This window comes from Mytilus galloprovincialis, chromosome 1 (assembly GCF_965363235.1).
Source record: "Mytilus galloprovincialis chromosome 1, xbMytGall1.hap1.1, whole genome shotgun sequence".
In the NCBI taxonomy this organism is placed as follows: domain Eukaryota; kingdom Metazoa; phylum Mollusca; class Bivalvia; order Mytilida; family Mytilidae; genus Mytilus; species Mytilus galloprovincialis.
In genome coordinates, this window is record NC_134838.1 from 52,578,799 (window position 1) to 52,596,862 (window position 18,064).

The 18,064-nt window shown below is 32.8% G+C and overlaps 1 protein-coding gene across 1 annotated transcript in view; it reads left to right on the top strand.

The window, feature by feature from the left end:
- The first annotated feature begins 873 nt into the window (after positions 1 to 873).
- The window catches only part of LOC143077966 (E3 ubiquitin-protein ligase rnf213-alpha-like), a 127,388-nt gene continuing 110,197 nt past the window's right edge, over positions 874 to 18,064 (top strand). Inside the window, exons 1-14 of the mRNA XM_076253014.1 lie at positions 874 to 1,168; positions 2,343 to 2,444; positions 3,567 to 3,662; positions 6,913 to 7,099; positions 7,477 to 7,770; positions 9,056 to 9,630; positions 12,549 to 12,699; positions 13,713 to 13,933; positions 14,484 to 14,651; positions 15,402 to 15,563; positions 16,016 to 16,640; positions 16,940 to 17,117; positions 17,320 to 17,459; positions 17,765 to 17,842. Of these exons, the coding sequence (XP_076109129.1) occupies positions 878 to 1,168; positions 2,343 to 2,444; positions 3,567 to 3,662; positions 6,913 to 7,099; positions 7,477 to 7,770; positions 9,056 to 9,630; positions 12,549 to 12,699; positions 13,713 to 13,933; positions 14,484 to 14,651; positions 15,402 to 15,563; positions 16,016 to 16,640; positions 16,940 to 17,117; positions 17,320 to 17,459; positions 17,765 to 17,842 (3,268 nt within the window). The 5' untranslated portion in view covers positions 874 to 877. The remainder of the gene's footprint in view (positions 1,169 to 2,342; positions 2,445 to 3,566; positions 3,663 to 6,912; positions 7,100 to 7,476; positions 7,771 to 9,055; positions 9,631 to 12,548; positions 12,700 to 13,712; positions 13,934 to 14,483; positions 14,652 to 15,401; positions 15,564 to 16,015; positions 16,641 to 16,939; positions 17,118 to 17,319; positions 17,460 to 17,764; positions 17,843 to 18,064) is intronic.

Genomic DNA, 18,064 nt, shown 5'->3' on the forward strand with positions numbered 1-18,064 from the left:
GAAAGGCCTATGGTTATTAAAATGGGACTTTGTTATATTTTATCTGACCATCATTATTTATGATCTAAAATTTGAAAATTTAATTGAACTAGACAACATGATTAGCTACTTTTATCACTTGGCAAATGTCATTTGTCGCCTGGTGTCTGTTCACTTTTATTGATTATGTTCTGCATTGGGTTCCTGTCTTATTTACATATGAAATGCTGACTTTTAAGCTCACTTGGCCCAGTCAAGGGGGTTTTCTCATCACTTGCTAGCAGTATACAGTTTGTCATGCATTGTTGTTGTCAGTTAACTTTTCCAAAATTCTTCACTCAAACTGCTGAGTCAATTTTAACCAAACTTGGCCACAATCATCATTGGGGTATCTAGTTTAAAAAAAATGTGTCCAAACCACAATTGCCTTCTAAGATGACCGACATTTCTAAAAATAGAACATAAGAGTTAAATCTAAGTTTTGTTTATTATTTTAAAAACTGTTATGAATAGTGAAAATCTTATTAGTATGACAAGATTAATTAACCATGAAAATATCATACAAATCTGTTAACTTTATTTATTTTTAGTTTTTTAAACCAGAGTAGCTAGGTTAAAAATGATATATCTTCTTACAAATATAATGAACCATTTTTGAGGTATTTCCCCTGGACTGTTTTTAGCTGTTTAAAAAGCTCAGTTAAACATGTAACAATCATGGGGTATGTGAGCATGTTCACAAAGATTCTTTAATTATAGGACATTTATGACATTTAAAAGTTCAAATTAGCAATTTGTTGAATTTTTTTGATCGGTAAGGGATACAGTCACAGGTCAAAGGTGACTCTTGATTTTGCTATTTTAACATGATCATTAATTTTATTGTAGATGTCCTGAAATGATGTCTTGTGCATTCAAATCATTGATGATTGCAGCAGACGTGTTGAAGTCTATGCATCAGAGAACTGGTAACAAACTGAGAGACAATGTTATGTGTTTAGCCCTAGATGCTTTTCTGACTAGTTTACATGTGTATTATACAACTAGTGCTGAATTATCAGAGAAAATAGGAAATGATGCTCAAAGCGAGAGCTTTAAGAAAACTTTAGATAGTGTACAGTCTGATGTCAGAATGTGGTTAAACACGAAAATGACATTATGCAGAAGTGAGCTGTTGCCATGTCTAAAGGTATGATAAAGTAAATTACAGCCTACCTGCATTGTCTGTTTTTCCCCAATTGTACGTTGCTAGTAATTGCCTTATTTTTTCAACTCATTCTTTTATTTGAAGAGTTACACTTGCATCATTTGATTTGCCAAAATATATAATTGCCAAAGCTAAAGGGAATATTTCCTTTACCAGTACATGTGTTTAATAGGCATTTTGATGAATTTCAGAAATTCTTCTCTTTGATAGAATATAAGTGTGAATGATTTCAGATGCCATTAGTAATGCCTGATTAACATGAATATAGCATTTTTGGATTCTCTCTGTCTGGTTGTACATGTAGTAAGGGGTTCTTACAAATGGTCTGTCAGGTTCTGTTACAGCCCATAGTTCGAAAATAAGACTCAAGTCAGTTTCACCATAGTTAATGCAATAAAAATTCAAAGTTTTTGACAAACTAATTTAAATAAAAAGTTGCTTTCATAGCACCTGAAACACCTTTATTGTGCATAATGAAATTTTGCAAAAAATAAAACGGGACATTTGGAAGGCATTTAAACAAAAGCAAGTAAAATGACTGAAGAAAAAGATGAAAATGTTAGAATTAGAATATGGCTGATTACAAATTATTGGGGAGAGTCTAAACATAAGAAACTCCTTTCATTCATGTTTACATTTTTTGCATCATTGTAATATTTAAGGAATTACTGTAATATTTTTTCTGTCTATGAAGAAATAACATAGAAAATGTGGTGCCACAATGAATAACCAGGATATCAGGAAATATTATTTAAAAGTGTACACCACATTTTTTATATATCATTTCAAATATACAGTTATTTCTTATAATTTAATACTAAATTCCATTTGTACGGAGTAAATTTTGAAAAAAACGTTGGTGTCATCACAGTCACATGACAAAATTTTGTCTATCAGCTGATGAACAAAACACTTTCTGTCAATCAGAAGACGTGTTACGTCCCAAGTTAAAATTATTGTTCTATATTTGTTATATCCATGAGTGTAAGGGGTACACTATCTGTCGTTCAGGGTTCATCAGACCTTTATCTCATTTACCTAAATTAATGTCAATTTTAAGTTACATTTGTTTTAGAACCTTTTTCTCTTCGACGGTTAACATAAATCCAATCATGATCAGTAAACCAGACATGCCGTTTTTCTTTTTACTTTTCAGGCTTGGAACAGGGTACTGAATGTTGTTGTACCTCCAGGTTTTATCAGAGATGAATTTGTCAGATTTATTTCTGAATGTCTCCACGAGGCACTGAAGTTTAAGGTTAGCAATTTTATTTTCTAAATTGGAAATGCCATATTTGAAAAGTATTTACCTTTCGTAAAGAAAAACAGCTATTGAGTACTTTACATTTTGAATTTAATTGATTTGCACTTCTTTTTGTACTACATTATCATATTATCACAACATTTAAAAACAGAAAAAGGCATGAAAAGTATGTGAAATACATGAAAAGGTATTTTGACCTCTTGTGCATTTCTTGTTGTTTATAGCTGTCTCTGGTGTTTTTATACCCCCGCTTTAAAAAAGGGGGGGTATACTGTTTTACCTCTGTCTGTCAGTCCGTCCGTCCGTCCATCAGTCCGTCCGTCAGTCCGTCCGTCAGTCAGTCAGTCCGTCCCATGAAACTTTCGTCACATTTTTCTCAGGAACTACACATCCACCCTTTCTGTAATTTGGTATCAACATTTATATATGTCAGCCACACCGTGTGATGCGTTTTCAGATTCATCACTTGACAACTTCCTGTTTACCGAACACTTGTCTGATTTTACACATGATAGCCAAGTTGAAAATTTTCGTCACATTTTTCTCAGGAACTACAATACAAGGATTTCTGAAATTTGGTTTCAGGATTTATATAAGTCAGCTACACCGTGTGATGCGTTTTCAGATTCATCACTCGACAACTTCCTGTTTACCGAACACTTGTATGATTTTACACATGATAGCCAAGTTGAAAATTTTCGTCACATTTTTCTCAGGAACTACAATACAAGGATTTCTGAAATTTGGTTTCAGGATTTATATAAGGATGTGTTTTCAGATTCATCACTCGACTACTTCCTGTTTACCGAACACTTGTATGATTTTACACATCATAACCAAGTTAAAAATTTTTGTCACATTTTTCTCAGGAACTACAATACAAGGATTTCTGAAATTTGGTTTCAGGATTTTTATAAGTCAGCTATACCGTGTGATGCGCTTTCAGATTCATCACTCGACAACTTCCTGTTTACCGAACACTTGCATATTTTTACACTATTAATATTATCCACTTGCGGCGGGGGTATCATCAGTGAGCAGTAGCTCGCAGTTTCACTTGTTTTTATATCTTATTTGAATAAAAATAAAACATTTATGTTATGTTTTATGTTGCAGAAGTCATGTGAGGATGAACTTGTCAAAGTTTACTGTCAAAATCAAGATTCGTTTGGCAGTGCAATGCTTGATGTACTCAGCAAATATGTTTTTGAGGTAAACGCTCAAACATATAATAGATTACATTCTCTTAAAAGTGGATGTTGTTATAAAAATTTAAAAAAAAGGAAAGAAACATCTATCTTTCTCTTCATGTTATGGTTATGGTTATTTTTTTTTAACAAAAACAAACAGATAAGTATGCAAAATAAATTCTACAAATTTCAAACTTACTCTAATATATGGTTACATACAATGAATGGATGTTCCATATCGATTTTGAGGTAAATACCTCAAAGTAAGGTTCATAGTTACTAAAAAATAAACATGAACTTCACAGTAAAGTAGTTTGTTGATTCAAAATCAAATACAATATGTATGGTATTAAAACCATATCATCCTCTTATTTTAGGGAAATATGGTCCCCTAAAATAGAGGAAGATCTGTATTGATATTGGTATCAACAGCCCAGTAGTCAGCACTATCAGTTATATGGTCATTTTTTGTATTTCCAGTTACAAAACTTTGAATTTTTTGAAAAACAAAGGCTTTTGTTATCCCAGGAATCGATTATGTACCTTAGCCGTTTTTGGCTCAACTTTTTTGAATTTTGGGTCCTCAATGCTCTTCAACTTTGTACTTGTTTGGCTTTATAACCATTTTGATCTGAGTGTCACTGATGAGTCTTATGTAGAGAAAATGCGTGTCTGGTGTATTAAATTATAATCCTGGTACCTTTGATTACTATTTAGGTTAGGTCAGGGTCAAATTTATTTGAAAAACAGGCAGCAATTTGTGAAGAAAAGTATTTTCTGGATGTTCATTTAATACTTTATACAGAATTGAAACCTTATTTATTGCGAACCCAATTGTACCTTTCCATAGATTCACCTGTTAGTTACCTGTCCATTTAAACTTTTAATTAAAATTCACACTTGTATGCAGTTTTTTTATTAGCTCACCTGGCCCGAAGGGCCAAGTGAGCTTTTCTCATCACTTGGCGTCCATCGTCCATCGTCGTCGTCCTAAACTTTTTACATTTTGAACTTCTTCTAGAGAATCACTGATTGGAATGAAACCAAACATAGCATTAATGCTCCTTATGAGGTGCTGCCCAAGTGTTGTTACTTTGTAGGCGATCCATCATTCAAGATGGCCGCCAGCGGGGGACTTGGTTTAACATAGGACCTTATTGGAAAAACATACAAATGTCTTCTTTTAGAGAACCACTGAATGGAATGAAACCAAACATAGCATGAATAGCATGAATGTTCCTTATGAGATGCTGACAAAGTGTTGTTACTTTGTCGCCGATCCAACATCCAAGATGGCCACCAGTGGGGTGACTTGGTTTAACATAGGACCCTATGGGAAATGCATACAAATGACTTCTTTTAGAGAACCACTGAATGGAATGAAACCAAACATAGCATGAATGTTCCTGATGAGGTGCTGCCCAAGTGTTATTACTTTGTAGGCGATCCATCATTCAAGATGGCTGCCAGCGGGGGACTTGGTTTAACATAGGACCCTATTAAAAATACATACAAATGTCTTCTTTTAGAGAACCACTGAATGGAATGAAACCAAACATAGCATGAATGTTCCTAATGAGATGCTTACCAAGTGTTGTTACTTTGTAGCTGATCCATCATCCAAGATGGCTGCCAGCGAGGGGCTAAGTTTAACATAGGACCCTATGGGAAATGCATACAAAAGTCTTCTTCTAGAGAACCACTGAATGGAATGAAACCAAACATAGCATGAATGTTCCTAATGAGATGCTTACCAAGTGTTGTTACTTTGTCACCAATCCAACATTCAAGATGGCCGCCAGTGGGGGGACTTAGTTTAACATAGGACCCTATGGGAAATACATACAAATTTCTTCTTTTGAAGAACCACTGAATGGAATGAAACCGAACAAAGCATGAGTGCTCCTTTCCTAATCAGGTGCTGGACGAATGTTGTTAATTTGTAGCCAAATTTTGTCTTTTTTTATATGATTTCAAAAACCCAAATAGAGTCAGGTGAGCGATACAGGCTCTTGAGAGCCTCTAGTTAATAGTAAACATGTTATTTCCATAAATTTAGCAGATAATCTTTTTAATCTGAGGTAGATTAATCAATGAGTGATAGATCTCTCTTAGAAGAAATTTAAAGGTCCCAGTGAATAAACTAAAAAGAGAACAATACCTGTTGTATTTGTTCAATGGGATAAATGAACTGCCAAAAGTTTAAATAGACAGTTAGCTATCAGGTGAATCTATGGAAAGGTACAATTGGGTTCACAATAAATACATAATCACATGTAATGAGAGGTATAATTCAGTGGTTGTCGTTTGTTTATGTGTTACATATTTGTTTTTCGTTCATTTTTTTTACATAAATAAGGCCGTTAGTTTTCTCGTTTGAATTGTTTTACATTGTCTTATCGGGGCCTTTTATAGCTGACTATGCGGTATGGGCTTTGCTCATTGTTGAAGGCCGTACGGTGACCTATAGTTGTTAATGTTTGTGTCATTTTGGTCTTTTGTGGATAGTTGTCTCATTGGCAATCATACCACATCTTCTTTTTTATATATTCCTTTTGATTAGGAGGTCACTATATTAAGGTCATAGTTCATAACAGAGAAACATCATACATCAAGGTAAACAATAAAACTGTACCATCATTTGGAGCATAGGCTATTTGAGTTTTCTAAATTAAGGTCCTTTATTCTTAAGGATTCATACTAGTTTCAAAGTTTTTGTCTAGCCGGTGACAAAAGTCGTAGAATTCGAGACATTACTTTTCCAGCAATAATGACAACGTTAGCCTCATAATTGTTAAGTGTTTTTGCTTATGTTAGTTTGATAAGAACTATACTTATGATAAATCACTGCATTACTATCACAACACATCAGATTGACGACTATTTTGAGGCCTTACCCCCTAGGTTATGGTCCAGTTACTTTTAGTTAACTAGCAAATTTCAATGTTAAGTTTACTGCTTAATTTAGTTTTATAGGAACTGCCTGTGATAGATCAATGATATTTTGTATGAAGTTGCATTACTATCTTTGGACCTTGCAACCCCCCAGGCCATGGTCCAATAACTTTGAATTAGTTAGCAATTTTCAATGCTAAGTATTCTACTTAATTTAGTTTGATACAAACTTCTTGTGATAGATCAATGATAATTTGCTGTTGAAAATTGTCTCCATAGTCTTGTAAAAAAATCGAACAATCACATGACACTTGATAATTTTAAAGATTCAACACGATGGTTTGGTAGTCCTCTGATGGACAATCTTTATTTTCCAGGCTGTAGTCAGATTAAATGATGATATAAAAATTGACAAATGGAAGGAAGACCAGCTTCGAAACTTTGGACAGTTATTGTCAGTTGTATTTGAAAAAAGTACGGCCACTGATTGTATTAAAGACCCATCATCCAGCCTACAGTTTATGTTGAATTGGAGACCTTTTCCAATATATGTTAAAATGTGCAGTAAGTTGTTACTTATTGCACCTAAGCTAATGAAAATTTAAGTAACCTCTTGTTTAAAATTTAGGTTTATTTCTTCACTTCTCTATTCACCAATTCTTATTTAACTCCCTTTTATCCAAATGGAAACTTTTGTTTGATTTAGAATAGGAGATGCAAATTTTTTCAATAGAGCTCTAAATATTTATCATCAGAGCTACCATTTAATCAAATGAAATCTTCAAGGTATGCTTTGTGGACAGTTGTCTCATTCAGGCAATCATACCACATCTTCTTTTTTATATGTAATCAAATAAAATGTGAATTTAGCGGGTTTACAGAAATTTGCCACTTCTTTTCAATTGAGTATTATTTACAAAATAATGAAAATGATATTTCAGAAAACAACATACACTCCTCTTTCTTGAGTGAAAAAAGTGTTGGTATGATGAAAAGTTTGAAGGAATGCACAGGAAATCTTGTGAAAGAAATTTTTGACAGATCAATATCTGTTGCTAGTCTTTGCATAATTGAAGAAAAACTGGAAAGGTTTACCAACATTGTGAAGGATATTCCAGACATAGAAGACAAAGGGTTGAAAAAAGCAATTGAACTTAGAATTGCAGAATTGAGTGCTTACAACGAATGTTTGAAAAACTTGAAGCAGTTCATAGATATCTGCCAAAGATGTGATGGTAGGTACCCCCCGTATATGGTATATAATTATGATTCAAACTGCAATTTGGTACAATATTTTTATGAGCAATTGGTATTGTGTGGGAAATAAAAATTAATTTTACAGCAGCACCTACCAAGGTTCTACACTTATTAAATAGAAAATAACATGTAATATTATTTTTGGTAGATATTAGTGTGATGAGAAAAATTAAAAAAAAAACATTGTTTAGATAAGCACAGTATAACTTTTGCTTTTCAGAAGTTATGGCCCTTTAGCAATGACATTTATTCATACAAGAAAATCCAATTTGACTTTGTTTTAATTAGGTTTTAATGGGGTAACTAAGGCATTAACAAACAAAATCATTTGATATTCAAAAATAACTCCTTTTTTGTGTTGAATTCATTTATATGATCAACTATTTTAAAACACTTTTATTGCCAAAAATTGAGAATGGAAATGGGGAATGTGCCAAAGAGACAACAACCCGACCATAGAAAAAAACAACAGCAGAAGGTTACCAACAGGTCTTCAATGTAGCGAGAAATTCCCGCACCCGGAGGCGTCCTTCAGCTGGCCCCTAAACAAATATATACTAGTCCAGTGATAATGAACGCCATACTAATTTCCAAATTGTACACAAGAAACTAAAATTAAAATAATACAAGACTAACAAAGGCCAGAGGCTCCTGACTTGGGACAGGCGCAAAAATGTGGCAGGGTTAAACATGTTTGTGAGATGTCAACCCTTCCCCTATACCTCTAGCCAATGTAGAAAAGTAAACGCATAACAATACGCACATTAAAATTCAGTTCAAGAGAAGTCCGAGTCTGATGTCAGAAGATGTAACCAAAGAAAATAAACAAAATGACAATAATACATAAATAACAATAGACTACTAGCAGTTAACTGACAAGCCAGCTCCAGACTTCAATTAAACTGACTGAAAGATTATGATTTCATCATATGAACCTCAGGCACAATCCTTCCCGTTAGGGGTTTAGTATCATACGTCATAACATATATGAGAAGAACATAACCCGTGTCATGCCAACAACTGCTTATCTCTTTTTATATCGCAACTTTGGAAGAAGGGGGATACTGGTTTCCTATGTATACTTGTATGTCTGTTCATTTGTCTGTCAAATAAAAGTATTGTTTAATTTAAAAAAAATTTTGATTAGCATGTTCGGTCAGTTTCATCATTTGTCACCACACAATCAATGAAAAACAAGAGGAAGTATGACATATATTAACTGTCCAATACACATAAATTTAAAATTAAAATTTGATTTTGCAGCAAATACTACAGTCCTAGAAGAACAAAGCAGAAAGTTTCAAGAGTTAGATAAAGTTGCTTTAAAAGATATATGCGCCAAAGTAGATATACCAAAAGAAGTAAAAAAGTATAAACCAAGGGTAATTGCATTTGAAATTAAAAGAGGTATGTTAGAGGAGCTTCCTGAAGTCATTAGATGTTCCAGTGGGGTTTTGTTCATAAGAATATGGGATAAACTTGCTGCAGATTTTAGAAGGACTGTGAAACGTGCCTTGCAAGTTCATGAAATAATGGATCATGTTTGGCGTCCAGCTTATACAGAATGGAAAGGTTTACACCAACGACTGAAAACGGGGGAAATTTTCTTCAAGGAATTTGATACTCTTTGTGGAAGTATGCAACCAGAGACTTTGAAAAAAGAGTTTATCATTCTTGAAGGAGGCAAAAAACCATCTTGGATTAAAGAAAGGATTGAACAAATGTCAAGATACAAAAATCTACAGAATTGTCTGGATGGAGCCTCTATTATAATGCAGGTTGTGGAAGAATTTGAACTAGAAGGAGATTTCCAGCCAATCAGACAGATTATGCAGATGGTGAGTCATGATGGAATATTTATTTCAACTGTTTGTATCTATAAAGTGGACTAATAGAAAAATCATAAGCTGTTTTCATTTGAGTAGATATTTAAGAAATAATTCATGGAACCCATAGATTTGTTGAACATTTACACATGGCCTGAGCCATGAATTAGAATTGGAAAAAACGGTTCTGTTGTTTCTTTTTCAATTTCAATTTGAACACAATGAAATCGACATTGTGTTTGAACACAGGTTACCATACATGTGTTCATCAGTCTGTCTAGCATTAGGTTCAAGTATTTGGATAAGATATACTCACCTCATCTTGAAACTTAGAACAAATGTACTGCTAGCAAACTATCAAACTGCATGCATGACACCACCATGTTCCAGTTTTATACAGTTTCTTGGGCTTAGATTGTATCATTTTTATACGACCGCAAAATTTGAAAAAATTTTCGTCGTATATTGCTATCACGTTGGCGTCGTCGGCGTGGTTGTCGTCGTCGTCGGCGGCGTCGTCGTCGTCGTCGTCCCAATACTTTTAGTTTTCGCACTCTAACTTTAGTAAAAGTGAATAGAAATCTATGAAATTTTAACACAAGGTCTATGACCACAAAAGGAAGGTTGGGATTGATTTTGGGAGTTTTAGTCCCAACATTTTAGGAATTCAGGGGCCAAAAAGGGCCCAAAGAAGCATTTTCTTGGTTTTCGCACTATAACTTTAGTTTAAGTAAATAGAAATCTATGAAATTTTGACATAAGGTTAATGACCGCAAAAGAAAGGTTGGGATTGATTTTGGGAGTTTTGGTTCCAACAGTTTAGGAATTAGGGGCCAAAAAAGGGCCCAAATAAGCATTATTCTTGGTTTTCGCACAATAACTTTAGTTTAAGTAAATAGAAATCAATGAAATTTTAACACAAGGTTTATGACCACAAAAGGAAGGTTGGGATTGATTTTTGGAGTTGACACAACAGTTTATGAACTAGGGGCCAAAAAGGGGCCCAAATAAGCATTATTTTTGGTTTTTGCACCATAACTTTAGTATAAGTAAATAGAAATCTATGAAATTTAAACACAAGGTTTATGACCATAAAAGGAAGGTTGGGTTTGATTATGGGAGTTTTGGTCCGTACAGTTTAGGAATAAGGGGTCCAAAGGGTCCAAAATTGAACTTTGTGTGATTTCATCAAAAATTGAATAATTGGGGTTCTTTGATATGCCGAATCTAACTATGTATGTAGATTCTTAAATTTTGGTCCCATTTTCAAATTGGTCTACATTAAGATCCAAAGGGTCCAAAATTAAACTTAGTTTGATTTTAACAAAAATTGAATCCTTGGGGTTCTTTGATATGCTGAATTTAAAAATGTACTTAGATTTTTAATTATTGGCCTAGTTTTCAAGTTGGTCCAAATGGGGGTCCAAAATTAAACTTTGTTTGATTTCATCAAAAATTGAATAAATGGGTTCTTTGATATGCCAAATCTAACTGTGTATGTAGATTCTTAATTTTTGGTCCAGTTTTCAAATTGGTCTACATTAAGGTCCAAAGGGTCCAAAATTAAACTAAGTTTGATTTTAACAAAAATTAAATTCTTGGGCTTATTTGATATGCTTTATCTAAATATGTACTTTGATTTTTGATTATGGGCCCAGTTTTCAAGTTGGTCCAAATCAGGATTCCATATCAAGTATTGTGCAATAGCAAGAAATTTTCAATTGCACAGTATTGCACAATAGCAAGAAATATCTAATTGCACAATATTGTGCAATAGCAATTAATTTTCAATTGGAGTTATCTTTCTTTGTATAGAATAGTAGTTGATAATATATGTTGGAAATTTGCCAGACATGACTATGATGTCATTTTCTATTTTTATTTGCCAATAACTTTATGTAAATAACTTCATTGGAAATTTGCCAATATAAAATGTTGCTGATGAAGCTGTTTTTCCTTATCTTATCTAAAATGTTTTTAGATAATGTATGTTGGACATTTGCCAGACATGACTATGATGTCATTTTCTATTTTTATTTGCCAATAACTTTATGTAAATAACTTCATTGGAAATTTGCCAATATAAAATGTTGCTGATGAAGTTTTTTTTATTGTTTTATACAATAAACAATGTATATTCACTTTTACTACCAACCAATCTTTACCATTCAGTGATAACAAGCACTTTATTTTACATTTTAATATTTTATGATGTATTTAAAAGAGTAGTTATTGTTGCAAACTCCATTAGAAATTTGACTTGATATCAGTTTTGGAAAAAAGGGAAACGGGGATGTGAAAAAAGGGGGGGGGGGTAAATTTTTCTCATTTCAGATTTCATAAATAAAAAGAAAATTTCTTCAAACATTTTTTTGAGAGGATTAATATTCAACAGCATAGTGAATTGCTAAAAGGCAAAAACAAACTTTTAAGTTCATTAGACCACATTCATTCTGTGTCAGAAACCTATGCTGTGTCAACTATTTAATTTTAGATTTAAAAAGTTTGAAGAAGAAATCTTTAATTGTAAAATTTGTAAAATCTTGACATTTGTTTTGTGTAAAAAAAACACCATGTAATGTCAAAAATTTGATCACAATCCAAATTCAGAGCTGTATCACGCTTGAATGTTTTGTCCATACTTGCCCCAACTGTTCAGGGTTCGACCTCTGCGGTCGTATAAAGCTGCGCCCTGCGGAGCACCTGGTTGTAACCTGCCTAGCTAATATGTAGTAAAATTATGGTAATGATCTAGGTATATATTCCAGGTAGAAAAGAATAGCTTCTTTGAGCCTTATGTGTCCACAGTTTACAGTTTTACTTAAGATTTTAAAATTGTCCATGGTTGATCTGTCTGAACCCTCAGACAGATACTCCTTGTACAAACCAGTGATGAATATTTTTTATTGATCTCCAAATATATCTTCCAGACAAAAGGAAAAGATACCAAGATGAACAAACTGAAGCAGCCATACATGAAAACTTGCTCAGTGTTAAGTGATATAAATGAAAGAAAAGTCATCTGTCTACAGAAGTTTATGGAAAGTAAAAATCTGGTGAACTGGTTAAGGGAAAAAATGGGTAAATTAATGCTTCAAAAAATATTAAGAATTGATAAAAAGTATGTTTTGTATTTTTAAGTGATTTTGGTGGTCTTTCCTATTTAAATATTTGATTTCTGATGCTGACTATAAAATATATCTGTCCATATCTTCCATGTAAAAATAAATGTGTGGTAGATAGTAATCTTCAGTTATGAACATTCATTCCTAAATTGAATGCTATTTAAACCAACAGAATATGCGGGGCAGGGAGAGAGGCGATTTATTTTGCAATCAAAGTTCAAGGGGACTGTTACTAAAAATTTATTCAGAAAATGAATATCAGAATTTTTTTAGTTTCTGTTTCATCAGAAACAAACATATCCGCAGGTCCAATAGCAGATATAAAGTGAAAAGTGATTGATTTTTTTGGTCAACAAGTTCAAGCTCAATTTAAGAATTATTCTTTTGAGCTGTTTTCTGGATGATAAATTGAGTTTCAAAGAATGTTTATTTTCAGAGGAAATTTACATCACATGACTTTTATGTCTTAAAAAAAAAAGAAGTAAAATCACAAAAATACTGACCTCAGAGGAAAATCAAATCAAAAAGTCCATAATCACATGGGTCAATGTCACAGATGTATGCTAAAACAGGCAGAAAACAGCCTCCAGTACATTCTTCCCATTTGCTTCACTAAGTTTTTTGTTACTATTGGATCATGTTGTATATAGATATAGGAAGATGTGGCATGAGTGCCAATGAGACAACTGTCCATCCAAGTCACAATTATAAAAGTAAACCATTATAGGTCAAGGTACAGTCTTCAACACAGAGCTTTGGCTCACACTGAACAGAAAGCTATAAAGAACCCCCCAAAATACTAGTTTAAAACCATTTAAACGGGAAAACCAACGGTCTAATCTATATAAAAAACAAGAATCAAGAAAAACTTATCTTCAATTATGCAAATATCAAGATATTTCATATAATTTTCATCTTTGAAGAAATAACCGAATTTGTAATTCTTTACTTTACTTTTATAAACAACAGAGGGTTTACATGAATTGAAAACCTTTGTGGACCTAGCCTACATATCCACTGGGGATCAAGGATTAGAAATAGCAAAGGTCAGATGTTTACAGTCAGCAGCCATTGGATATGCCCCACTAATTTTCAATTTGGAGTCCGACTGCAGTTATAAAGATTTCTTAGAAAGATGTGAAGAAGTTTGGAAAGCACTAGATTCAAATCAGAATCTTCCTAGTGAACTTGTGAGTTACTTTTTCCTTTAGATTTTGAAGTGTATAAGGTATTTTCCTTAAGGCTGTTTGCTGCTTCAATTCAAAATTGAAATATAGTCATAAATGGTGTCTTTTTATTACACCCCCACTAGGCTTAAAGACTTAATTGCATTCACCTAGATTATTAGTTTTTCTGTTCATTCAACAAATATTGCCATCAAACTATTCTCAGGTACTATGGAATAGAATTACCTTATATTTTGTCGAGCAGGTTGACATTGATGACCTTCAATGTGGGTACTTGTTTTGTCAAACATGCTTTTACTTTGCTTGAAACATATAATTAGTACCGGTAACAAGAGAATATATGTTTATAGTTTTACCCTTCTTCGTCTGTATTTAACACTTTCTGATCAATTGCAAAAGGATTTATTGAAATGGTTCTTTATTGTTTTTTATTTGAATAATTCTTTATTATTTACTTCTATGATGACTTGTTCAATTTTTATATTATTGAAAAATAAACATTTGGTTATATTCATGTATATCTTGTTAAAGAATGTTTTCATTTCACTTATAGCTTGATACTTGTCATGAATTAGAATGGTTGAAAATAGTTGATGAATCCCAAGGATCAGTAGAAGTTACCTCACTTGCACAAGCTGAAGCTATCAACTTGAATGGAACATATCATATAGGACTTCAGAAAACAGGGGATGGAAATCAGAGAAAAGGACAGAATCAGCTGGTACATTATAATTACTTTATAACATCAAACAACAATGGACTTGTTTAATTCCCCACTCCCAATGGTTCATATATATACTATTCACTCCAACTCTAGAAGTGTTGGCTTTATTACAATATCCATCCTTCTGTGGGTCAGTTCATCAAACAATTATCTATCACAGTATCCAGAAACTATTTACAGGCAAATGACTTGAGTGTGTAGGTTCAAACAAAATCTTTGGTATGCTTGCTTCTTAGCTTAGCCGTGAAGTTATTACTAGGTAAGGTATACTACCCTCCTTTTAGAGTAGATTAGTCCAACACATAGCCGAAAGGAGGATAGTTAGTATACCTAACCTAATAATGATTTTATGGTTCAGCTAGCAAGCAAGGTATCTAAACTTGTTGGTTGAATCTACACACTCAAATCATTTGTCTGTAACAAGATAACGTCACATTTAATTAGCTGCTTGACAGTGACAGTAAAGTAACGTGTGATCACTTCAAGGAAACCTACTGTTACCAATACAGTGAAACCTGTGTAAACCGAACACTATCATAACTAGAATTTATTCAGTTTTGATAGGTGTTTGTTTTTGTCATTTGACCAGATACTAAAGACTAAAATATGATGAATTATATGATTATATGTTAAAGTTTACAATTTTAAAATTGAATTGAAAGTCACCAATAGTACACCCTACTCTCTTATTTAAATAGAAAGAAAGGAAAGGAAGAAAATAATTGAATTCACCATTTTGTATTTTAGCAATTAACTGATGTACAAGAGTTAATAGTGACAGAGAAAAAGGAAGGAAAGACACTTAGACGAGAGTACAATTATGAACAGTTACACGATCTACAGTCAAGACTTATGTTAGTAGCTGGAAAAGCTGAGATGGGAAAAGATGATGTTGACCGATTTATTTTGGTAAGGTACAGATGTATTTGCATGTACTGCATCAAGATATTACTAGAACTATTTTTTCTCAAAGTTTAAGCAAGTGTACTGAATAACTTTGAAAATCAAAAATGTTTAGCATTCAAACAAATGTTAATCTAATGACGGAAGCAATCATATTAAAAAATCTATCTTTAATACTTGTATCCTGATTTATATGAATAAAAGGAGAGTATGAAGGGAAAGAAATTAAGTATGCATAATTTAAAAACAACAATCCATTGACACAAAAATTTAAAAGACAATTGCATTCAACAATATTTTTTTTTGTGTTACATTACTATAGTTAGGAAAAGAGTTTCATTTTTTATCTAAATACAAATTTCTCACATTAGAAATTGAGAAAAAATGTCTGCCACTTTACTAATGTGATGAAATTTCTTTCTGAATCAAGTTAAACATTCTTCATTTTTGTTCTGCAGATTTTGGATTCAGTAGTGAGACTATGTAATGTATACATAAAGCTGTTATCATCAGGCTGTGTACTGTTTTCAAAGTTCAAGGTAAAATTCAGATGTGACCCAGAAAGTATTACATGTGCTTTTGTCAGTTTTGGTGAAGGAGATATCAAACGCACCCTTAGAGGAAAAATAGATACAGTTAACAAAGATGTCAGCTTTTTCATACCAAAAATTGCAAAGTTTTTGGAGCATTGCCATGAAAGATGGTTGGAATTCATTGACCGGAAAAGAGAAGACCATTACATTTTAAATTACTTTAGTATAGAACAAATGGTAATTCTACAACAGGAGCTTGTTAAAATGGGTTTGGAAGGTGAACCATCAAATCAGATTTATCCTTTGCTGTCTAACATTAAACATGATTGTACCAGAGAGGATCTTGTTGATGCAATGGAGGAGGCAAGAGATGAATTGGAACATATGGATATCGATGAAGATGAGGAGGTTCAGGAGGAACTTCCTATGGAGGAGGAGAACAGTGAGGCAGCCAAAGGGAAGTTTATACTGCAGATGGTGGAAGCTGGATATTCTGAAGGTCTGGCTAGGGAGGCACTGAAAAATGTTACGCCTGATCAGATTGATGAAGGTAATTAATTATTGGGGTAAAATAAGCTATTTCATTTTGGTGAGGTCAATAGATATAGAAAGATGTGGTGTGAGTGCCAATGAGACAACTCTCCATCCAATAACAATTTAAAAAAGCCTGAAAATTACTGTTTCTATAGAATGTCATTAACAAGTTCTTTTACAATATACGATGTAGCATACATAATTTTGTGAGCTTTGCAATATGTTTGCTTGTACCTCGATTTGTTTTGGATAAATGTATATATATATTATATTTGAATTCCATGAATACTGTTGGATGTATATTATAAATTATAGGTATAGCATGGTGTATAGAGCATGAGGAGGAAGCTATGGATTTTGAGACTACAACAACAGATGGGACATCAGTACAAAACCAAGACAAAGCATTTAGTGGCTGGAGCACCAAAGATGAGTCATTGGCCACAGTTAGAGCAAGGCTATTGGAAAATATTGGTGTTGGTGCTACTCAAGGGTAAGGTTTTTTTTTATTTAATAAAATTAGGGAGTTTAGACACATCAAAAACAATTGTTTCTTTTTAAAAAAAACTTTCTCGAGCGCCAGAGATAGAAATATTTTTTCTTATTTTCAGATGCTCATTTATGAATGCACAACAAAGTTCTAAGTTGCTTGAGTTTTATTGAAAGGTCCTTTGACCATACATATTTTTTTTCAGACTAGACAGTTCAGTAGATGTATTGATAGAAAACCTAGAGAAGTTATGGGAAAACTTTGTTGGCTCCATATCCTCAAGTGTGACAGACTATCTCAGTGTAGAACATCTAGCTCTTATATTAAGAAAACTTGCAGATAAAGGTGAATATGTCCTCCATTGTGTCTGTTTTTCTCTAGTATTTCTTAAAGTATCTTCCAGTGTAGAATATATAACTCTTATCTTTTAATAGGAACATTTGTGTTAATAGTAAATTATAAATACAGTTTACATCAATTTAAAAAACTTAAACATAACTCCCGTTCCAAGCTCAGGATTGTCTAGATTTGCAAAAGTTCTCTAGTGAATGGACAAAAGCTACTGTGTTGTCTTGACACCGTTCTTCAAAATATAATGTTAAATGATATACCGAATTCATTGATTCTTATTGTTTACTTTTATTTTTCAGAAACCGTGTCAGTTGAAAGGTCCTTCTCAGTATGTGGTTGTAAAGAAGGGGTTGCAAATTTGATTGTCTGTTCACAAAGTATGTGCTTAATTAAAAATTGTTAAAAATGTATTTTAAGTGTTGTTCTAGATTAGTTTATTTTAACTGTACATTCAGGGAAATGGTACTCTAGAAAACGGCTAGCATAATATATATAAAAAAAAAAAGTTTCACAATGTGGGAAACATTTGCCAAGAATATTTAATGCCAAGAAAATTATAGTTTGTATAAGTTCGCATTTAAAAACTGGTTATTTATTAT